The sequence below is a fragment of the Camelus bactrianus genome, chromosome 24, assembly GCF_048773025.1.
Source record: "Camelus bactrianus isolate YW-2024 breed Bactrian camel chromosome 24, ASM4877302v1, whole genome shotgun sequence".
Lineage (NCBI taxonomy): Eukaryota > Metazoa > Chordata > Mammalia > Artiodactyla > Camelidae > Camelus > Camelus bactrianus.
In genome coordinates this window covers 7,179,301-7,203,667 of record NC_133562.1, presented here as the reverse complement: position 1 = coordinate 7,203,667, position 24,367 = coordinate 7,179,301, and the positions used below count along the sequence as shown (strand labels likewise).

General features: G+C 36.6%; 1 protein-coding gene across 3 annotated transcripts in view; it reads right to left on the bottom strand.

The window, feature by feature from the left end:
* Window positions 1-2,570: 2,570 nt before the first annotated feature.
* Window positions 2,571-24,367, bottom strand: part of YES1 (YES proto-oncogene 1, Src family tyrosine kinase) — a 56,196-nt gene continuing 34,399 nt past the window's right edge. For all 3 annotated transcript variants that reach the window (XM_074352530.1, XM_074352529.1, XM_010958071.3), the window contains exons 2-12: window positions 23,293-23,566; window positions 20,204-20,303; window positions 17,418-17,516; window positions 15,201-15,304; window positions 14,958-15,107; window positions 13,401-13,556; window positions 13,053-13,232; window positions 10,123-10,199; window positions 8,967-9,120; window positions 6,036-6,167; window positions 2,571-5,162 (exon numbers count right to left, since the gene is read on the bottom strand). In XM_074352530.1, coding sequence (XP_074208631.1) covers window positions 4,954-5,162; window positions 6,036-6,167; window positions 8,967-9,120; window positions 10,123-10,199; window positions 13,053-13,232; window positions 13,401-13,556; window positions 14,958-15,107; window positions 15,201-15,304; window positions 17,418-17,516; window positions 20,204-20,303; window positions 23,293-23,557 — 1,626 coding nt within the window. In that variant the 5' untranslated portion in view covers window positions 23,558-23,566 and the 3' untranslated portion in view covers window positions 2,571-4,953. The remainder of the gene's footprint in view (window positions 5,163-6,035; window positions 6,168-8,966; window positions 9,121-10,122; window positions 10,200-13,052; window positions 13,233-13,400; window positions 13,557-14,957; window positions 15,108-15,200; window positions 15,305-17,417; window positions 17,517-20,203; window positions 20,304-23,292; window positions 23,567-24,367) is intronic.

Sequence of the window (24,367 nt, the reverse complement as noted above, 5' to 3'; positions counted from 1 at the left end):
CTTTACTTCCCTAAATGCCATCCTCCCAGGGTGTGTAGGTTTGAAGGACAGTTTGTGGTAATAGCAGAGGGCTGATCATGTATCTTATAACTGAACCTTAGATATCTTGTTTCTTGAAGGCCTGTGGGCCATTCCTGCAAGTGGTGGGTTCTCACACTTTATCTAACTTGGCTTTCATTGTTTCATAATTTCCTGAGTACCTCCTTTTCCTTCCATTTCTCCTCTTCTTAGCTCAACAGTCCCACCCCCTCATTCCTATTCGTCTTTCATTCCATTCACTCATTCTTGGAGTGTTACATCTAATCATTTACCAAACATGGTTTACCAATTTTTGAAACATAGAAACTTAATTGAAAAATTCTTAATAGTCCAGTTTATAATTTGGAGTTTTGATTTGGTACATTCTCTCCAGTTAATAAGGTCTTTATGGTAATTTTACATTTAACAGACTACTGTATGTTGCTACTGTACCAAAAATGTTACAGGTTTGCATAGACTCTCACTTTAACATAATAACATAAGACTTTCCTATTTTCTACTGATACAGCTATTGGCAGCATGATGGGTGTCAGTCAGGGTCCCAACTGGAAACAGATGACATGCTCAAATTAAAGTAAATCGATGCTATTTACAAAGAGGAGGGCAGGACAGGGGAACAAGAATTAATGCAGCAACTGAAGTTAGTAGAAGCACCCCTCAGGCAGAAAAGATAGGGGACGGGAGCCGTTACCAGTCCCCAGAAGGAAGGGCCACACTGAAAGGAACTTTTCGTTGGAGGACACAGCCAGCCCAGTCTCACAGAGGGAACCAGGGGAATAAATACCTTGCCCTCTTTCAGGTTTTCTCTGGTCTTCTGCTAGAGCTCCTTGCAGGCTCAGCCCAAGAGGAATCCAGGGCCAGGGAACCCACTGGTGCATACAGATCAGCCTTCCAGCAGAGTGCGGCTGTGGAGGAACAAACGGATGATACCGGGCAGGCGTTGCTTGTTTTAATCAGAAGTATTCCAGTCTATGTGGACAATCTGAATGTTAATTAATCAGGGCTGTGGTTGTTGTGACAGAAACTCAATTTGATGTCTTAAAAAAAGAAAGAAACTGGAAGGCAGGGAGAAGCTGATTTTAGGGAAATAAATGCTGTTGGGGCACAAGCCGTCTCCCTCATCTCTATGTGTTGCTTTGTTTTATATCTAAGTGAGGACCTGGTCTCCAGCTGCACTGGGGTGGCGTTTTTAGAGCAGTATAATCAGACAAGAGATGAAACTCATCTCCCAACACCATAGAGAAAAAGTCTTGGAGAAGAACTTTACTAAGAGTTGTAAATCAAGATTTGTATAAATGGGATGGGAAAATGGGAAAGACGTTATTTCTCACCAAATTAATTTATAGACATAATGTAATCTTAAACAAAATCTTACCTGAATTTTTTTAAAGTACGAAAAATAAAGTCTAAACTTCATCAAGAATTTGCTAGAATACCAGGATTTTAAAAAAAGATATCACAAAGGCAACCTGCTTAATTATTGAAATGCATTATCAAGTGATTAGTCATTCAAAGTGTTAAACTGATGGATGGCAAGTTAATTGGACAAAAGAGATGTGTCAGCATGCGCATAATTAAGGGAAGAGCCCAGACCAATAGGGTAGGAATGGATTAACCAGTAATTGGTGCTGGGAAAATTAACAGTATGGGAAAAAATCATGCTAGACCTTTAAGTCACATTTTGTACCCAAATAAATTCCAAATGAAATAACGAGTGATGTAAAACACAAAAGCATAAAATATAACAAATGAGATGAATATTTAATCTTACGATGCAAAAGGCTTTTTAAGCATAAAAAAGATTTGACAACAAACAAATGTACAACTTAAATGTCAAAAAATTACACACAAAATTAAAAGGCAAACAGCAAACTAGGAAAACATTCTTAGGTTGAGAAACTATTACTATACTGTATAAAAATATTTAATAAATTTTTACTAAATGATATGTTTGTTGATTAAATGTTACTCTTCTGAAATCACGAGGGTAAAATAAAGCTAATAATTTTAGAAAATATAATAAAGGCAATTAATACTATTACTGTATTAAAAATAACAAATGCTTTTGATTGGCCATTCATAATTTAGTATAATCTAATTTTCATTAAACCTATAACAGAAGTGTAAAAACACACAGAAATAAGGCTCACATATGTTTCATTTTTAGAAAATTAAATCCCTTATGATCAAAGTGGTTATTTTATTTTCTATTCTTCAAACAGATTCTCTGAATAGCTTCACTTAAATCACTTAGGTTTCTGTATACAATACATTAAAACTGTAGTTGCTGGTATAATTTTAAAAAAAACTTATAAAAATGTCACTCACCTGACACAGAAAATTAACCACAAAAAATGAGTTCAATAATGTTTTGAATTTAATAAAAAATTGATTTAACTCGGCTCAAGAGTTATAACTGAACACTTTGCCCCTGCCAATGGAAGAAGAAACTGAGAATATACTTTGCTTTAAATACCAGTTTTTTAAAAACTGATGAGAAATTATGAATGGTAGCTAAAAAGATAAATGAGTGCATTCAATGAGAATTTTTATTTAAATTATCCACAAAACAGTATAATAATACTTTATAAAAATACTCAGATTTAGGCTATCATTACTCATTTAAAAAAGTGTGCTAGAAGGTTGTTTTTGCCAACTTCCTGTTTTGGTAAGGAAAACACATTAAGCTGCTGAAGAAGAAAAGCTGTTGGAAAAAAATCTCCAAATGTACAAAGTTGTTTATTTTTCTCAGCAATTTAAAAATACATAACCATTCAAACTGAATACACATTAAGTTAGTGTTTTATTTTCTAACTATACAATTGGTATTATAATGAACTGCTCCATTCAGTTAAAACCTAATGAATACCATCAACTTTTTCTGGCTTATTTTTTTGAAGAGAATTAGTACATAAATATGTAATTTTATCCTTTTTTGAAATGTTTAGAAAAATTGTAGTATTATAGTTCACACAAAGCCCTTTAAAAATCTGATGTCACAGGTTGTAGAAGTTAAAGGTAAGTGATGCGGGCAGTCTTCTCAGGAAGACCCTCTTGGAAGAGGGACTCAATACTAAGCAGGTTACGTAAACATAAGAAACCACCACAACTTTTAGTACCAGAACTGCTGCCAACCTGCATGAAGTTCATCTGTCACATTTTAAAATGGTGTGAATTTCAGTATAAATACCACAGCACAGAACTGTAAATTTAATGACTGAATCAGGTAAGTGATGGTAGTTAGAAACAATATTCCTAAAATATTGGGACCTGATATGTTGCTTTATTTAAAGTGTGACTATAAAAGAGGATATTTTAAAACATAAATACCAGACTGTAATTTGTCAGATTCAGTTCCTTTGCGAGATTCTTAAACTAACAACACTGCTATTCAAATTCATATTTTGGTATTTTCTTTTTGAGTTAGTCATAAAAATCAGCATTATTCGGTATATTTCACTTCTGCACTTTAAATGGGCAAAAACTGTCCCCTCCACTTTTGCCACTGTTATTATTCTGAATATGTTTTCCTCCCCAAATCAACTAAATTCTAAAAGGGAAATGACCATCATTAAGTATATTTAAAACGTGAATGTAGGTTCAAACGTGGATTTGAAAACTGGACTTTTAAAAATGTTTTGCATAAAAGCTCTATCACTGGAATTAGTGGGAAGCCTTAACGTAGCTATTTTGAGGCTACAGCACTCATTTAGTGTTTATGTTAAGAAAGATTAGTTTCATAGTCATACCTTATAACTCTTAAACTCTCAGAAAATAGATAAGTGAGGAGCTCTGAGTGCCAGCAAAGCCATTTTGTCAGTCCGTAACATCAGCATTAAACATAACATTCCATCGCTCTCTCTGTAAAACTTTCACATTTTCTTTTCTCATATCTCTTTTAAATACATTTTCCTCTGTTAGTCTATATTCAATATGAGCAAAAGTGCATTCAAGTCCCTGATCTACTGATATCTTACATCTGCGGCACCCACCGTCATAAGTCTATACTAGGAGTATCGCATAGTACCAGTCTGTTTTCCGAAGAGGCTTGTTTAAATGCTGGGTTTATTTTTCCATGCTACCTAAAGATTAAAAGTTTTCCCCGTGGATTGGATAGTACAATTTCAATTATATATTGCCTTAAAAAAAAAACGGTCAATGCAACCTTATAAAAGATTAACTCACTTTCTAGTTACCTTCATTACTTTAAACTGAGCTATTCAGAAAATGATAAAGTGAAAAATTTCTCCTACTTTCCAGTTCCATGAGTATACTGAGTATTAACATAGTGCATTATACTTTCAGATTCCACTGCTGTCGTCTAATTTAATCAAGTTTCAGATGCTGTTTATATTTCTTTTTGCTTCTAAAAACGTGGCCCATTTCCATTCAAAAGGAGGCATATATTAAGATTGCAATATTAACTGTTCAACTTAGAAAAAACTTCTGAGAATAATAAATGCAAGAAATTTTAAAAACCTGGAATGGAATTGTTTGGTCCCGTGAAATTCCTTAATTTTAGATTTTATTATGGTGTAACTCCTTTAATCTCCTTTTGTACAGTGATTGAAAATTTTCTCTTAATTATGAGTTTGGGGATAAAAGCAAGGAAGTGATTTACCAATAGTAGCTTCGTTGCTCTTCAGTGTCATGCTATCACTCACACTGTCATCAGTATCTTAACTATACTTTCTTTGGACCCTGAAATAAGTTGGAAAATTCATCATTGATACTTTAGTGTTTAACACTTGGGAAAAAAAAGTGGTTTTGTGCAACCATATCTGGAATTCCAGTTTACCATCAAAAACATGCAGAGTGAAGATTTTCTTCTTTTGATTCCTGTACGTAGTGAGGAAGTCTACACAAGTTCTTTACATTTTGGCAGAGTTATGCATATAAAATAGGCTTCTTGGATTATAAATTTTCTCCTGGCTGGTACTGTGGCTCTGTAGCAGTGAAGTAGTCTTCCAAGAAGGACTGGATATATTCAAATGTTGGTCTTTCATCAGGGTCCTTCTTCCAACAAAGATTCATCAGCTCATGCAGGGACTCTGGACAGCCTTGAGGGCAAGGCATCCTGTACCCTCGTTCCACCTGCTCCAGGACTTCGCGGTTTACCATACCTAACGCACAGGAGCCAAACATCAAAAACAGTGACGCCAAACACCACTAGCAAAACAGAACAAATTCCCTAACCACTAACTAATTCGGAGTATACAGAGTTTATTTAGTGAAACGATTCTTTCAACAAAGAAATAAAGTAAATTTTAAATGTCAAAGTACGTCAACAAAGGCTTAGAAAATGCTAATCTGTTTCAGCATATCTAATTTTTTCCATTCCACTTAAAATCTTGCTTCTAACACTAATGCCTTCAAAAGCCAACCTCATTTCACTAATGAGAATTTACATTTCTGCTTTGAGGTACTGAAACTTTCTGATATTAAAAGTTCGTAATGACCAAATTCGGGCTAATGAACAGTGGCAAGACAGTGTCTGAAAGAACTTTCCAACAGGAATTCAGAAGAAAGAGTTCCAGTCCTGGTTTTGCCAAATATACTAATTATGTTACTTTGTATGAAGTTACTTCCTTGAAAGAGTTTCCTTATCTAATGTCAACGGTTTGACTTTCTCCACGTTATTACACAGCTCCTTCCTTGTATTCCTGTGTAACCCCTCCCACCCCATGAGCAGCTCACCCTGTGCTATCACAGGCTAAGCATACCCTCAGTTACTCGGGGGACGGGGGGACAAGGGGAAGGAGAGGACCTAAGATACATGTGCGCTTATCACCTGAGAGAAAGGAGAGATTAAAAAGTCCTTTTAGAAAATGCCCATCTCAAGGACTGGACTCTCATACTCTCACAGACCACTCCTCATCCAATGCCAAAAAAAAGAGGGAGGGAGGGAAGAAGAGACAGAAGAGAAAATAAAGGCCTTTTTTCCACATTACATTTTTGCTCATAATGAACTCTGGTTACCTGAAGTGCAAGCTTACCTGGATACGGCACTCTGCCCTTTGTTACCAGCTCTGTTTGTAGAATTCCAAACGACCACACATCAGACTTTATTGTAAATCGACCATATAGTGCAGCCTCAGGAGCTGTCCATTTGATTGGAAATTTTGCACCTAAAACGGTATTGACAATCTTGCTTCAGTAAATTGTTTCTTATTTGTGTAAATATGGCATAAGCAGGGGTAATTTTTTGTCAATTTCCCTTTGTATATGTCTTCAATACCAAATTCTTCAAAATGACAAGATACACGGGAAAAACTTAATATTTAAAACTTACATTAAAATAAATCACACCTCTTCCTGATAAGATATTCAATGACATAAAAAAAGAGAATGGCTGGTGGGGATAGAAAACTATTAAAGAAAATAGAGGTAGAAACTCTAAGAAGCAACCAAAAAAAAAAAAAAAAAGGATTACAGGATCTCTAACTTTTAAGTCAGCTCTCAGTAGCTATCACTGTTTGTTGATGGGGGCATACTCTGCTGATTCTAACGTCTAATGGTTTTCGACCATAATCTCCTTTCTATTTAATGATACCTCTCTGGAAAATTTTATTGTACCATCATTTTAAAACGTCTATATTAACTTACTCAAATATTTAGTGTATGCTTTTTATGCACACTATACTAATCATTACAGGAGACATAAAAACATAGCCTGTGACATATATATACTTACAGTGTAAATAAGATTATAGGTGTCTTACATACTTGAAGTTATTTATATGTTTGTATATAATGTTGTAAAATAGTTCTTTAAATGTTCAAACAAAAGATCAATTTTAATCAGCACAATCACAAGAAGTTTCATTTAAAAAGTAGCAGCTAATAATGGAAAATAATCTGAAAATATGGGTGTGTGTGTATATATATATATATATGTATAACTGAATCGCTTTGCTGTAACCTGAAAATAACATTGAAATCAACTACACTTCAATTAAAAAAATAAAAATTTTTAAAAAGTGGCAGCTAAGTTTAGCCTTAAAGAATGGTTAGAACTTTTACAGATGAAGATTAAAGACTAGGAAGATATTCCAGCTGGAGGGAAAGGCAGGAAGTTATGGAGACTGACAAGAAAGCACTGCACTGAAGGCAGGGCTCCTCCACCTGGCAGTGCTGGCATTCGGGGCTGGGTAATTCTCTGCTTGCTGGGGGCTAGCTTGTACTTGGCAGGATGTTTAGTGGTATGCCTGGCCTCCGCCCAGTAGATGCCAGAAGCAACCTCCCAGACAACCGAAAATGTCAAGATGTTGCCAAATGTCCCCTGATTGAAAACCTGGGAATTAGGGCAATAGTTCCCAGTGGTCTGTATACCAATGTGGTCAGTGACAAAAATACACAGTCTGTGAAAAAAAGAAAAAAGATTACCTAACAATTCACAAAGCTGAAATCATTCATTTTTAAGTATGTCCCTTATTCTGAGATTACATCCTTCGTATTGTGCAGTGTTCAAATGCTCTTTTATGAAATGATGGTAATAGTAGATAGCTGGGAGAAGATTTAGCATACCTACTAAATGAACTTTCAATAACCTTTGCACTGGTCTTACTAGTTTGTATTGAAATAGTTTGCTCATAATCTGGTCTCAGACAGCTGTCATGAGCTCCTTGATGGCAAGAATCATGCCCTCACGCCCAGCACGTGGGAACTCAAATGTCTGCTAAAGTTAAGCTGGCACTAGACAGGAGATGCTGAGGGCCAAAGCACCTTTTTGTGTAGGCATGGAGGACTGAAGGTTTCATCACGATGGACCACCCACCTGGTGACCTGCACTGGGCCTCAGCTACTCTCTGCCTGTCAAAGTTACACTCTCCTCAAAGTCCTGTTCTTCAGCCATCATCTCCGTGAAGTCTTTCCTTTTCTCTCCACTTTCCAACAGTATTTTCCATACACTCTTCTGACATTAATTACATAAGAACTTGCTTTATAGTTATTTATATATAGGTCTACCTTACCAATTAAAATGCAAACTCTGGAGCAGAGGGTAAAGCTCAGTGGTAGAGTGCATGCCTAGCATGCACAAGGTCCTGGGTTCAATCCCTAGTTCCTCCATGAAAAAAATAAAGAAGTAAGTAAACTTAATAACCTCCTCCTGAAAAAAAAAAACTTTAAAATGTAAGCTCTAGTATTTACTGAGCACCCACTATGTTAAGTAGTATTAGGCACTATACATCTATTACTTCATTAAAGTTTCACAATAATTTTGAAAAATAAGTATTACCATCTAATCTTTACAAATGAGGAGACTGAAGCCCAATCAAAAAGGTTAATTTAGTTGAAATCTCTAGGCTAATAGGAGGTGAAACGGGGATTCAAAAACCCATACTCTTTCCATATGCGTGTATTATGTGTCCATAAAATGTGTACTGAACAAAGATTTTAGAGACGCCAAAAAAAAAAGAATCAATCTGTTAATCTCTGTAAGTTCCTTTCCCTCACACTTTACAGTGTCAATCTTGTTTTTATTTACTATAATTTTATATACGTTAAAGAATTATTGTAAGTCTAGCATAGAAATAGTTTCCAAAGCCGTTATAAAATTTTATGCTACTTCTTAATATATTAGCTTCTAGTCCTTAGTGTAGTAAAATCTGGATGGTTCTGAAGTTTGTTTCAAAAGGAATTTTAAAATGTTTCTCATTTGTTGGCATGCCAAAAGAAGGGTACTGCTTGCTAGATTTATAATGCAAAGTACACCCACAGCTAGGTTCCTCCTTGGGGGAAATAACTATCAGAAAGCCATGGTATTATGTATTGTGTATAATTTTATGAGTAAAAATGTTTCTATGACTCTTCTGAGCAGACCTAGAGCAGTTCTTCTTATTCTGTAAAACCCTGAATATTCAAAAGAATGGTAAGAAAATCCATTAAAAATTAGGTAACAGGCATTTATTAAAAAGTCATTTTACCTTGTCTTGCTGTATATTCATTATCTTCAATTAGCCTTGCTAAGCCGAAATCTGCTATTTTGCACACAAGATTTTCTCCTACAAGAATATTAGCAGCCCGAAGATCTCGATGAATATAGTTCATTCTTTCAATATATGCCATACCATCAGCAATCTTGGAAAGAACAAAAAAGACATGATACAAAGGGAAGGAGGGAGAGGACAATTCTGGTTAATGTTAAGTGAGATCATATATATAATCATTTTGCTTGGAAAAAAAACTGTAATGGGGCATAGACTAGCAGATAATAAGAAAAAAATTAATGAAGCAGAAGGGAGAGGAAGATAAGGAGGGAGGCGGGGAGGGGAAAGGAGATGGGAGGAGAAACAACAGCAGAGATGGTATGTGGCCCACAAAGCCTAAAACATTTATCTGGCCCTTTACAAAAACAGTTTGTCGGCCCTACTGCAGAGGGACTCGGAGCCTTGAGCTCAGGTGCTGGACGAGGCTTGACATATGCTCAAGTCTCACATGTACAGGCTTTTGGTATAAAGCTTCTCTAAACTGCTAGATTCTGTGGACATCTGGACACTTACTAAGAAACGAGTCTTAGAACCAACGTGTCAACTGAAGCCAATAAAAGGTCCCTTGAATACCTACCACACATCTGAACAGAAACTTTTAATAATTTTCATTTATATTTAAAAACAAAAATTCAGGAGAGTAAAACTATCCCATCTTTAACTGTATACTGCCGTCTTAATTCTTGTTTTGGACTGTATTAAATAAAAAATTCAGCATATATTTTAGATTTCTAATTTTCCTTTGGGACAGCAATCATTCATTGTCTTAGAATTTGTCTACTGAAATGTAAATGCATACAAATTTTACACTTATGGATGCATATGCTCCTGAAAGGCCATATGATACAGGGCAGCACTGTACTGAGAGTTACGTACCTGGTTCTAATACTAATAACTTATATGAATTTTAGATACCTGGGTCCTCAGACACTAGATTGTAACTCACGGAGATCAGGCCAGACTGTCTGTAATGTACCTCCCAGCCTAAAACTCCATGGTTTCGCTATATAAACAATAGTCTTGTACTAAGATGAGTTTAGATTTTTAAAGTACACTTGAAATTCAGACTGACACATGGGTAACACAGAAGTACCTGAGCAGCCATATCAACCAGCTGTGGGAGCTTCAAATACTTTCCATCCCCCTCCTTCAGGAAATCTAATAAGCTCCCTATAAGAGACAGCAAGACACTTATGAAAAACAGCAAATCTTAAGTAAGAAGTGCAACAAACATTCCCTTACCTCCAAACAAATCAACACATCACAATACGAAACTTCAGCTTTTTATTATTCAATATTTTTTTTTGCAACTTTGGAATTTCTGAATAATTATCTTTAAAATTCTAGAAGGGGGCCCGTAACTGAAAGGAAAATGCCATCATCTCACCAGGTTACAGGCATTCTTTCCTTGTTTGCTTTGATCAACATCAGTCCCAATTTTTAGTCAAAAACTACTTATTATTTATAACTTAGATGATTGATTCCTTGAATATGTGTAAGCACATCTGACTGTCCTTTATGATTGGATTACCGCATTCTGTTGATTGTTATTTTGTGGTTGGCTTTACTCCTTTGATAATTATGTAAGTTTAAAAAGCTAAAGCTCTCAACTGTTCTTAGAAACAATGAGCAGTACACATATGTAAACTAAAAAACATATGTGCACTATATTGTGTATATGTATTTACATGCAATATATTGTATGTGTAGTCAAATTGTAACAATTCTACCTAATAAAGCTGAAAAATGGAAAGAAAATAAAGCTAGTTAAATTCATGTTAAGTTAAAAACACATAAATACTGTTAACAAGTAAATACATATTAGAAAAAGTGTATCAACAATAAAACAGAGATGGAAAAGGTAAACAAGCACCAGCTTCAAAACTGAGGTTACCTGTGAGGGAAATGTGCCCAAAGGAGCCTGAAAGGAGAACGGGCTCAAGGAGGGGTGAAAACAAGGACTTGACAGATTTTTAACATGTGGTTTCCTTAGTAGAAAGAGCTGAAGCAAATATGACAAAACATAAACATTAGTTAAATTTGGATGGTAGGACATGGGTGTTATGGTATCCTTTGTATGTCTGGAATATTCCTTAGTTTAATAAGAGTAAAATGGCTAGTTATGAAGTAAAGACAGGGCACACTGTCTGTTCTTTGAAAAATTTTGGCTGTGAAGGGGAGTAAAAGGTCAAGAGGATTCAGTGAAAAGCAGATGTGGGACAAAGGGAGTTTCCTTTTTAAATGAAAGGAAGGATGGAGAACACAGTAAAGGAATCGTCCTTAAACAGAAGAAGAGACACTTTTTTTTCTTAGCCTGCAAGACAGACTGATGTCATATAAATTTTCTGCATGACAACGTGGAATGTACAGAAAGAAGCAAAGGATACAGTTCTTTGTTCTGGGATTTAGAATCTAGATAAGGTGCTGTGGTCAGTTCACAAAGCAGAACATCATTCAGTGTAATGATAATTGCCTGAAATAGTGCAAAAAGCTGCAGTGCATAGAAACCCAGGACTGGAATGTGTCATTGTGACAATTCTTTCTCTGATCTTTAACCAATTTCAAGAAATCCTCCCCCTCCTTTATATGTTCCTTATATCCATTTAACAGAGCATTCTGGGTCATAACAGTGAATCTGAACCTTTTTTGGGGGTCATGGATTATTTTGAGAATCTGATGAGAACTATGGACTCTCTAGAAAAACACACGTAAGTATGCAAAAACTGACAGAGAACTTCAGGGGAAGTTCATGGACCCTTCAGAGGGTCCACGAAAATTAACTCATCAGGTTAGGTCTTTTCTCTCCATATTCAGTGTAAGTTAGTTAGATGGCTTCATTTCTTTGATACCTTATAATACTATTAGAGTGACATATATTAGAAGCAGTCGATACATTTTAATTGTTAATGATTTCTAGGACATTCTGATTATAGAGAAAACATATGAGGCAATGAATTTAGATGGATTATGGAGCGCCAAATGCTAAGTACCTGAACAGCAAGATGAGGAGTTAGAGTTTAAAACTAGAAGAGGCATTTTGATCTTGTGTGCTAAATCTCCCTCCTAGAAATAATCCTAACCTAGCAATCTGACAACACAAACTTCTACCATGTTCCCAATTAAATACTTCTTGAAGCCAATATACAAAGCGAAATAGACCATTAGCTGCATCTCCATTACATACTTACACTATCATATCCTGATTTAAACTTCCTCCTTGTCCCTTTTCTCCCTTCTAGCTCAGCTGATACACTCTGACACAGGATATCTGGCAGCTGTTTGAAGCAGAGATTCCTTCCCCAAAGTGCTATGTGCTTTAGGTAATGTTCTGACTATCAATTAGTAGGCTATGCCAATTCTTAAACTTCTGGTTTCTCTGTTCCTTTTGGAGGGAAATTTTTTCTTATAGCAAATGTGGAGCTTGTAGTTGGTCCTGTCACCACTAGATGGAACCACATCGTTGGCCAAGATGGACTACTGCAGAGGACAGACACCACATGATACTGAAGATCCCACCTTGGGGCCTGGGGTTTGGGAGAATGGAGACATTTCAGTTGATGGCAGTGGAAAAAAGAAGTTCCTAGGAATCTTGAGTGAGATGATGTTTATATTAAAATTAGATAAAATTAATTACCTTAACTTTACCTGATTTCTTTGCTTTAGTACTAAAGATACAAATACTTTCTGATTGCATTCTTTTAATTTAATTAATGCAAATCCTTTTTTTTTTTTAAACCTTCCCAGCTATTCCACTGCCTTTAGTCAAATGGAATGAAGGACTATTGACTTTCAAAAAAAAAATCCAGTGCCATATTTTCCTTTTAAACTCTGTACTATCCTCTAGAATAACTGGAGCTAATTAATAACTATTCCATTAAACAAAATGTCAGATTTCCTCTTTTCAAATGTCTACATAAATATCTTAAATTAGAAAATACTACACAATTAAAATCTATATGCATAAAAATAGAAAGACTTAAAATTTATTAACATGACCACCATGAGATACTAATATACACGTACCTTTGGACATAAATTCAGTGACAATGTAAATTGGCTCTTCAGAAACAACAGCATATAGTGGAACAAGTTTATCATGTCTCAATTTTTTCATTATCTGAGCCTCCTGAAGAAAAGCTTCTGGCATCATTGTACCTGGTTTTAGTGTTTTGATTGCTACTTTTGTGGTTCCATTCCACGTTCCTAGAGAAACAACACACATTTCACTCTTTTAATCTACATTTTAAGGGATTTATAACAAACTTCAATGAGCAGCAATTACCTTAAACATTTCAATACATCTTAGCATAAATTGTGGCATTTTAATCTATTGCTAAACATGACAGAAAAACAAAAGTCCAGTCTTCTTACCCATCCACACTTCACCAAAACATCCTTGTCCCAGTTTAACCTCTAGCCGCAAAGATTCTCGAGGGATTTCCCAGGCATCTTTCGCTAGACCTTGAGTCTGAGGTTTCACAGTTGGACACACAGTTGTTAACTTATGGCATAAACCATCAGCATGTTCTAGATAAATGAAATAAACTACACTGTAAAATGAATTACTTACAAAAATTAACATACAGTTGTACCACTGTTTTAAAGTTTAAATTATAGGACACGAAAACAAAAGCATGTTTTGCCAGTTTTATTAACAAAAGCACAAACACACAAAGGGAGCTGCATAAAAGAAGCAAAACATACAAGTAGGGGAACGTTAAATACATTTTTAAAGTTATTATTTATTGAATACTTATTATGTGCCATTATGGCCCAGCTACTGTGCTAATTCAGCACTTTTATAAATATATCATATAAATTAATGAGTCTTAGAAAGCTTAAGCAACTTTTTCAAGGTCACCCAGTAAGTAGGTACTGGAGCTGGGTTTCAAACCCTAGATCTGGCTGCCTCCCTAGTTCCACTTCCCACCACTGTGCTTTATTTCTCCCCAAAGAGAATGCTACCCTTAACTGTTATTTCTAATAACCACTAGTATAAGTAGCACACAGAAAATCAAGGAAAAAGTTCTTTATTTAGAGGACTGATTTTTAAATAAAGGAGACACAAAAACAGGGAACCCCAATTCATAACCGGCCTGACTTGTGAATTCTGCTTGGATGATCTTTCTTATTGTGAACGTGACACGTTCCATTCCATTCTCAACAAGCAAGCACACACATCCACATTCTAACCAGGGCAATTACAACTGATGCCACTGCTTGGTAGTATGTTTAATCAGTGTCAACACTGGTGGCTGACATGATAGACTCGGTTTGCAGCTAGTTGTCACTGAAGAAGAAATTATCGTGAAAACTTCTCCTCCCCTAGTATTGATCATTTAAAGACTTTCAGATGCATTCATGTATCAAATTGGCAATTAAAAATTCTGAGACAGAAGACTCTAATACTGAATACTTCTCAAAGTTCCTTGAAAGACTCATGAATGTCTATAGCTGCTATAGGTTAATTTTCCATGAAAAGAAAAATGCATCCTCAGATCAAATTTCATTGGATTTACACTTTAGGAAGTCTTATGTGGTCCAGCCCATGCTGAGGAAGGTAACCCAGCAGGACATCTGATACAACTTTTTAAGCGTTCAGTTTTACCTACTTAATAAGTGTCCCCTAAATAAAGTATTTGCTTTTTATTTATTGTCACATCTATTTGGTATTCAGTTGTTATGAAATGGAACCCCGTGTAAACACTACACCAGTAAGATATAAGGACTCAAATAACAACAGTCCAGCGCATCATCCAAGAATTCAGGTAATAAGTATTACCTGTTCCTCATTTTAAAACTAGAATATATTGGACATGTATTGTGTGTAAAGTGTGTGCTAAACCTTAAGAGATATGAAGACATGGATTCTGTCCTCGTAAAACTGAACATGAGGAAATAATTTTCATCTCTGAAATATTCACATACCTGTGTAGTGCTTTACCAATTTCTGCAGAGTATCAAATTGTGCTCTGGTTGTGATATAGTATCCACCATTGTCAAGCTTCCTAATTTTGTAGTGTTTCACATTGTCACCCCTCACCTCATCCCAATCACGAATAGAGAGGGAGTAAGCACCTGGAGGGGAAAATGAACACTTCTGCTAGACTGTTCTCAAAATACGGCTCAAGAAAATCTGTGTACTTCCATTAACATTAACAGCATTCATACCTTTAGTAGTTTCACTCTCTCTGACTAAGAAAATACCTCGCTGGTTCCCAGGATTCAGAAGTAATCTTTCAGCGTCTTTTCTCCCCATTTTGCCAAAATACCATCTGGGGAAATAAAAAGAGTAGTGTTCTGAGTTAGAAAGGTGTAAACATCAGAAAAATCATACACAGATATGAACAAGGATGGAGCGGGACAGGCAGGATGACAAAGAGCAGCTACAGAGCACAGCTTTAAAATACAGCAGGACAAAACAGAAGACCTGTATTTCTTAAATAAGAATACTGAAAACATTACTGCCAGAATATACTCTGTCACAGTATTTTCACGTATTAACTGCTCAACATGTCTCTCAAACTCTACCTGGCAGTCACGGGAACAGTAAATGCACAAGGAAAGGCAGCAATGACAGACACTTTTTAGTCAAAGACAGGTAAAAAATACTAAGATTATAGTGGGAAGAACAGAAGTGGTTCTCTGGCAACAGAGAATACAGTGTGATCATCTGTATTCAGTAAGATGCAAGTAAATCACATCCAAATTATTAGGACCTGTAAATTAGTGTGGGTTTGATTTAATATAGTTTTGTGAAGAAAAATGACAATTTTTGCTGTGGAGGAGCCACAGAAAGGCAAAAGAACAAAACGGAAAGTAACAAATGCCAAAGCAGAGCAGTCATGGGGATAAATTACATGTCATTAATAAAAGCAAACAAACACCTACTGTGTGCAAGGTACTGTGTAACGTGCTGTGATGTGAAAATGTAGTAGTATTTACGGATCTCCGATAAATCTGCTTTGACGTAAAAGTATAGGCATACTTTATTTTATTGTGTTTTGCTTTGTTGCACTTCAAGGATGCCGTCTTTTTAAAAATTGAAGTTTTGTGGCAATCCTGCTTCAAGTAAGTCTACCAGCACCATTTTCTAACAGTCTGCTAACTTCATGTCTCTGTGCCACATTTTGCTAAGTCTTACGATATTTCACTTTCATTATTATATTTGTTATGGTGATCTGTGATCAGTGACCTTTAATGTTACTATTGTAACTGTTGTGGGGCGCCACCAACTGTGCCCGTATAAGACAACGGACTTAGCTGATAAATGCTGGGTGTGATCTGACTGCTCCACTGACTGGCTTTCCCCATCTCTCTCCCTCTCCTCGGGCCTCCCAATTCCCTGAGACACACAATACTGAAATTAGGCCAGTTAATAACCCTACAATGGTCTCTAAGGGCTCAAGTGAAAGGAAAAGTCAATCAATGCATCATTGTTTTATTTTAAGAAACTGCCACAGCCACCCCAACTTCAGCAACCACTGCCCTGATCAGTCAGCAGCCATCAATGTGGAGGCAAGACCTTCCACCAGGAAAAAGATTATACCTTGCTGAAGGCTCAGATGATGGTGAGCATTTTTCAGCAATAGAGTATTTTTAATTACGGTATATATACCTTTTTTTTTGACATAATGCTATCACACGTTTAACAGACTACAGTATAGTGTAAACATAACTTTTATACGCACTGGGAAACTGACCCACTTTGCTGTAGTGTTTGTTTTATTGTGGTGGTCTAGAACCAAATCCCTAATATCTCTTAAGTATGCCTATACTATGCCACTGAAGGTGAACTTTAACTTTTTAAAAGTTGCAAGAATGGTACACAGAACTCCCTCCCATATGCCCTCCAGCCAGGTTTCCTGTTAACATTTTGCTTTGTCATATTCTCTTTCCCTGTGTGTGTATTTTCTTCTCAACTGAACTGAATGACAGTAAGTTGCAAACACGCTGAATCATTACCCCTAAAATACTTCAGTGTGTACATCCTAAAACACAAGGATACTCTCCTACATAACCCCGGAGCAAGCACCTCAGACAAGAAATTAACACTGATGCAATAACATCAACTGAGGGCACATTTTTGAAGTGACAGAGTCTACAGAATAGAAAAAGGGCTAATATAATTTTTTAAAGTGAAAAAATAAAAGACAGGGACTAGGCATAACGCAGTACTACAAATGCAGACTCATTTATGATCCTACTGTAGGCAAATACTATGGCATTAATTATTAACTTTCAAGTAACATCTCTTATTAATATGATACATTAGCTGTATTAAGACTGGTATGTAATTGTGTGTGTGTAAAGTTGTGGCTAAGCAGAATGTGCATTAAAACATTTTAAAAATCAAAGTAATTAATAAAATATGAAGTAGTGCCATACTCTTCTGCCTGGATGGAATCTGCAGGGGCTACATAATTGCTGGGGATGTAGCCATTCTTTCCTGTAGCAATTGATCTTGCTTCCCACCAGTCTCCTTCCCTGCAACACGCAAAACAACAATCACCACGATGTAGAGGACGGCTTAGGACACCGTCTCTGCAGTGCTGTCTCGTATTTGACGCAGACGGGAGGTATTACTCATTGATGCATTCATTTGATCAAGAATTAAACTCGAAGAATGGTATTAAAAAATTCATTACATGAATTATGGGAATAAGGCTAACTAAAATCCCAACTGTGTATTTCTGCTCCAAACAAACCAAAAAAAAACCCCTAAAAAACAAAGACAAAAAAAAAAAAATCCCACTTTAATTTTAGTCATAAGATCTTTTTACATAACTCTTTCAACCCAAGACAATTAACTATACCGAATAAAACAATTTGAAAAGTAAATCTTTCATATTACTCAGTTTTGATTAAATGTTTTATTCTTTTAAAGCTTTACTGAGATATAGTTTGCACACCATAAAATTCCTCCATTGAAGATGTACAATCTAGTGGGTTTTAATGTTTAGAGTCCTGCAACCACTACCATTATCAATTTTAGAACATTTTCATCACCCCAGAAATCCTGTGCCCACTAAGAGTCTCTCCCCAGCCTATTCCTCACCCACCATTTCCAACCACTAACCTGCTTTTCTGTTTCTATGGACAGGCCTCTTTTGGAGGCATTTTATATAAATGGAATCACACAATATGTGATCTTTTTGACTGGCTTCCTTTACTTAGCATAATTTTTTTAGCACTTATCAATTGTTTATTTTTTTTATTGCTAAATGATTTCCTTTTTAACAGTGCAAAAAATTACAATGTTCCTTTTTAGTCATTTTAGGGGGAAAAAAAATCCAGATGGCCCTAGAACTCCTGTAGCCAAAAGATTAGCAACAAGCAATAATCATAATAAATTTAATTTCTGGAATAAAGGATATTTACAAAAATGTTACCCATGAATATCCATATAAGACTAACATCAGTTCAGAACATGAGAACTACATGTAGTTTGTAATATTTAAGCCTGACTTTTCCAAAATTAACGTGAAAGGAGCAGATATTAACACCCTGTAATGAGGAAGACATACATACATGGTTCTGCTAGTAAAGATTAAATCCATGTTTTGCTTCACCAGAGGTAAGTATTGAAAATATTTTGTCTACATTAAAGTTTTATAAATGCTTAAGGTGAATTTGCTCTCTAAAAAATGAAATGGAAAATCCTTTTGGTAATTCAAATGTTTACAAACTCATACACTTGGCTTGTAGCTTCCTAGTATATATTAAGTACTTTCAGATATACAAACTAGAAACTTTGAGCCTGCTAACCATTCACTGATTCATTTAAATATTTACTGAATATCTTTTAACTGACAGACTTTACAACAGACAGGGTGTGCTACAAACAGGTAAAAAAAATCCTTACCCTCAGGCAACTCAGCCTAGAGCAGGATTTCTCACCCTCAGCACTATGGGCACTCTGGGTGGGGTAACTCTTCGCTGTGGGGGGCTGACCTGAGCACTGCAGGATGTTGAGCAACATCCCTGGCCTCAGTCCACTAGATGACAGTTGCACCACCCCGACTGTAACACCAGAAACGTCTCCAGACATGGCCAAATGTCCCCTGGGTGATTCTGCCCCAGGGTGAGAACCACTGGTCTAAAAGAATGATAGGCAAGTGATAAACTGTAATTCAAAACTGTGATGGCAGCTATAAATGAGGTTTGCACAGGCTGCCCTGTGAACATGCAGGAGAGACACCTAACCCAGCAAGAGGCAGGGACTGAGCCTGGCAGGAAAGAAAGACTAGCAAGAAAGGCTTCCTTGAGAAAGGACATAGGGATATACATGTTGAAGGATGAACAGAGCTGGCCAGATAATGGGATAAAAACGGAGAAATAAGAAGTCACATTCCAGAAAAAAACTGTGCAGGCACAGAGAGGGTGAGAAACCCCAATGTATTCAGAAAAGTCACGAGGAATTCAGTCTGACTGGGCCGCGGGGTGAGAATGGGGAAGAGGCTCCCAGAGGGCTGCCTACTCTTGTTTTATCTTGATGGCAGCTGGGAGCTATTTTGAAGGATTCTGAAGCAGAGAGACAATCATATTTCATGTTCTGAAACAATAACTGGTGGCGAATGGGGAAAAGGATGGAAGGAAGAATGATTGGAAGCAAAGAGATCAGATATATCTATTTTGAGAAGTTACAAAGTGGTTGCTATGCCTGCTAATGAAATTATGGGCTCTATTTTCTAAAACAAGCACTGAATTTTTCTATGGTGGGCCACTGAATGACAAAAAGTAAGAGTCACATAAGGAAAGAGCAACTTAATGTGGCCAGTTTGGGAGGAGAGGGGTTCCTTAGCCTTTTCCTCTTGTTTCTCTAAGAGAAAAGGATAAAATCTTTAAACCATCTGGTGCTAAAATAAATAGGAACACAGAATTCTATGTTTTTTTTCTAAAGTAATGTACTTGTATATATTCCCTCAATTCCCATTCTTAAATCTCTACTGTTTCTGGCAGAATCACAGCAACACAATTTGTAGGAATAACCACATCAGGCTAGAGCAGTACTATTATGCCACATGTCTAAAGAAACCATCTGTACCGTCCTACCCAGCGCGCAGAGACTCACGCCCCACCATTCTCATCTCTGAATCACCAGCCAGCTCAGCGGTTTCAGCATAAAGTAAGGTTGCAGTCAGTCTCCCTCGTAAAATATTCGTAACACTTACGTATTGTTAATTATTTGAAATCTTTCACCCTTCTTAAATGAAAGATCTTCTGTAGTTCTGGCTTCATAATCATATAAGGCCACAAATATAGTAACACCACCTATTGGATGAAAAAAAGACCAAGGTAAATTATATAGACAAATTAAAAGAGAAATTTAAAAACACTGCCAACAACAACAAAAAAGCTTACGCATAATTCTTTCCCTAGTCTTCGGAATCTATTTTTAAAAGTTGGAGATACAGACAGCTGACGTTTTCAAGTTATTAAGGTGCTGTCTTAAGGCCTTCCATGAGATTCCTGTACTCTACAAATTCTAAAATCCTGAAGACCCAAAGAAACAAATTTAATCTTGATTCATAGTTGCAACATCTCTAGCTTGAAAAGACAAAGTTCAGATCAATTCTTTGGCAGAAAAAGCATTAACGAGTACTATAAACTACTGACACTGATCATCTCAATTTCTTAAAAACAGTGGGTGAACATTTCTATCCTTAAGACTAATCATTAACAGTACTAACTAGGATTTTATTAAGGTTATTTATTATATTTAACACTTAAAGATAAAAACAGAATATTTTCCCTAGAAATTAAATGGTATGCTATATGAAATTGTAAATTCCAAAAATAACTGTGTCACATAAAGGCACTGTGTATACATGCTTAAAGAGATTAGCAACTTAAACAGCCAAACTATTATCTGCAAGCAAAAGAACAGAATCTCACTTATCTGGCTTCTCCCCTGAGGCCCAGTCATATGTTAACTACCTATTGGACATCTTGAATGTCTAACAAGCATTTAAAACTTATTAGGTACTGCACTTTAAGCAGTCAAAGTAGCTAAATTATTACAGCTCTGGAAAATTGTTTGTTTAATATCTCAAGCTTTAAAATAATCAGTTTTATTATCATAGATGTTTATAATTTGGGGTATTACATTTTGCCAAACATGAGCAGTATGTCTTATTTCAATCTATATAATTAAAGGAGGGAAATGAGATTGGAAAAAAGAAAAAACTTATTAGGTACAAAACAAAGGCGTTTGATGTTCCTCCTTTAAACTGAATTAACAGAGTCTTCCACACCTCAGCAGGTGACACGCCCAGCCAGTCGGGTTCCTCAGGCCAAGTCCACTGCCAGCACTGCCAATTCCACTTCTAAGGTACTTCACCTACTTCCTTCTCTTTTCCCACTGCTTTCACCCTAACCCAAGCCCCTGGCACCTCCCACTGGGACTGCTGGGGCCAGCTGAGAACAGCAACCCGCCTCACATCTATACCTGTAGCTTCCCTACACCCTTCCTCCACCAAGCTGCCAGGGTAGGGGTTTTTTTGGGGGGGAGATTTAAAGGGGTTAAAAAAGGGAATTCAATCCTGCAAATCCTTTACTAATGTCTCTTCAATAGCTTCCTTCTGGCTTTGAATAAAACCCAAACTTCCGACTACAGTCTGAGGTTCTGAGAAATCCTGACTCTTCAATCTACATCATATAATTCTACCCTCTGCCCACACTAGTCCTCAAACCTGCCGAGTCCATCTGCGTCCCCTAAACTGCATTTGTTAATCTCTCTCCCCAGAAAGCTCTTTTCCCAGGTCTGCACATATTTAAGTCATTCTCATCGATCAAACCTCAGCTCAACGACTTTGTCTGAAGATGACTGTCCCTGACCCTCTAGACGGCCTTCACCAGTCATTCTGGTTAGTTCCCTCACAGCATGTATGAACCATCATCCTGTTTAGCTGCTTCTATAATTACTGTCCAACCCTCATTATAATGTAAACTCCATTAAGGCAGAAGTCTTGTTTCTCTTGCTTACAACTTCTCTCTGCCTGGCACACAGACACTGCCTGGGTATTAATAAATGAATACCCATGAATGGACTATTTCACATAAATAAACTGCTTTAAGTAACTAAAGTATGTCTTTTCAACATTTAATCATTCTGGATTACTATCTTTCCTGAACATATAATCCTGAAAATAATTTAAACTTTTACTGATGACTGAGAAGTACCACCATGGCCACCATTACTGAGGTATTTAGAGTTAGGGGGCTGGGATTAAGGTTCTAATTAACTCTGATGCCTGCAACTCTTCAAATGAACAGTCTAACAGAGTTAGTGTATGGCATTCTGGTCACTATTTTTGGTCTGCAGGTGAGCAGAATGAAGGGACAAATTTATAGTCCATGTTTATAGACAAGAGTCTTCTTTTGTCCCCACATGTTGCCCTATTTGATGCTGGCAGCTGTTTCTCCAAGCCTAAGGGTAAAGTGGACACTCCAAGGGCTGCAAGAGAGAGAGAGACCAAGAAACTCGAGTCCTTGGTGACATCAAGGACTCTGGGAGCTCACCCTACCTTTCAGAGCCAGTTGTGTTTTCTCACTCAAGGGAAAAGCACCTGACTGGGAACACTTCACAAAAGAACTCTCTCTTTTTAAAGTTTCTGACTACTTTTTTTAGAGCATTTCTGGCTCCCTGGAAGGTTGTCGGCCATCACTGCTTGCTGCTCTCTAACAGATATTGTAATGTAATAAACGAAATTCTAGAAGAGGACATTAAATCTGCACTCTCCTGCTTACTATCTGTGACCCTGAGGAAAAAAATCATCTAAACTCTGAGCCTGGGGATTTTTCTTTTTTCAATCCATAGCATCAAACAGAAAAACTATATTATCCTCACTAAATTGCCACTGACTTAACATTGCCCCAGGAACTACTGTGATACTGCAATAGTGCCTAGCACTTTTCATCTGAGAAGCTCTAACATTGAGGGAGGGAACATGCTTTTAGTCTTTATATTCCCAGGGCCTGCCACATGGTTAGCACTCAATAATTATTTGAAAAAGGAATTAGTGAAATAATTAACAGTATAACTCAGTACATAATCACCATCAAATTACCACCAAATTTCTCAGAATAATATTCGTGTATACGATAAGACTAATTTTTATGATGGAGACTTAATTTTCACATAAACTCATTTCAACAGTCCTCCACTAAGGTATTTTTCTCGCAGCAGGTAAACTTTATGTATGTATTGCCCAAGGTCACATTCTCAAACCGACAGCAGGACTGTTCATCTATGTCTCACCTGTTAAACCAGTAGGATATGAACTTGGCACCACCGAAAATGAGGAAGACGCTCCCCCAAAAGGTGTGACCCCTGAGGACCCTCCAAACGGTGTCATGGAAAGGCTGCTGAAGTTAACAGACGTGCTCTTTGTGGAGGCAGACGGTGCCGCTGCAGTGTGCTCTGCTCCATAGTGGCTGACACTTGTACTGACCGGTTCTGGAGTGTTTTCTGGTCTGTATTTAATGGCTGGACTTTTGTTCTCTTTACTTTTAATGCAGCCCATTATCAAAATCTACAAAGATGACAAGGTAAATTTGTAGAAGCAGTTAACATAATGGACACTTCAAAAAGATGAATTCAAAAGCTGACTTTAAACAAGGCATTTTTGTCCTGTAAAAAAGTAACAATAACAAAATAAACAAAAAACACAGGCAGCTGAAAATGAAGTCTCTTCCCCTCATTTATTTTTATTACAATTCTGCTATCATTCCAATCACTTCACCCCCAGCTCAATCACCTTTAATGGCTCAATGATAACATGCCACAGTGGACTGGGAACACCGAGGGCTCAGAGGGGCCAAAGTGTGCATCCTGGCTTGCTTCCTAGTGGAGTGATTTCCGGTTTTCTGCTGAACCTCTCTGCACCTCAGTTACTTGAAAAAGGAGAACCTTACTTCATAAGGTTTTGTATGAGAATTAAGTTTATTACAACGTCTAGACAATCTCTGGCAACAGTTGGTACTAGCAAATTCTGACTATTTTTCTTCTATCTGTACCAGCACTGTGTAACAGAAATATAATGAGCCATACATGTCATTTTAAGTTTTCTAGTAAATACATTTAAAAAGTAAAAGGAAACAGGTAAAACTAATTTTAATAATATATTTTATTTAACTCATTACATCTAAAATATAATTATTTCAATGTCATCAATATGAAAAAATTTTATGAGAATGTTTCATAATCTTTTTTGCACTAAGTCTTAGAAATCTGGTGTCTATTTTAAACTAACAGTACATCTCAATTTGGACCAAGCACATTTCAAATGCTTGACAGCTGTATGTGGCTAGTGTCTACTACACAAGACAAGACA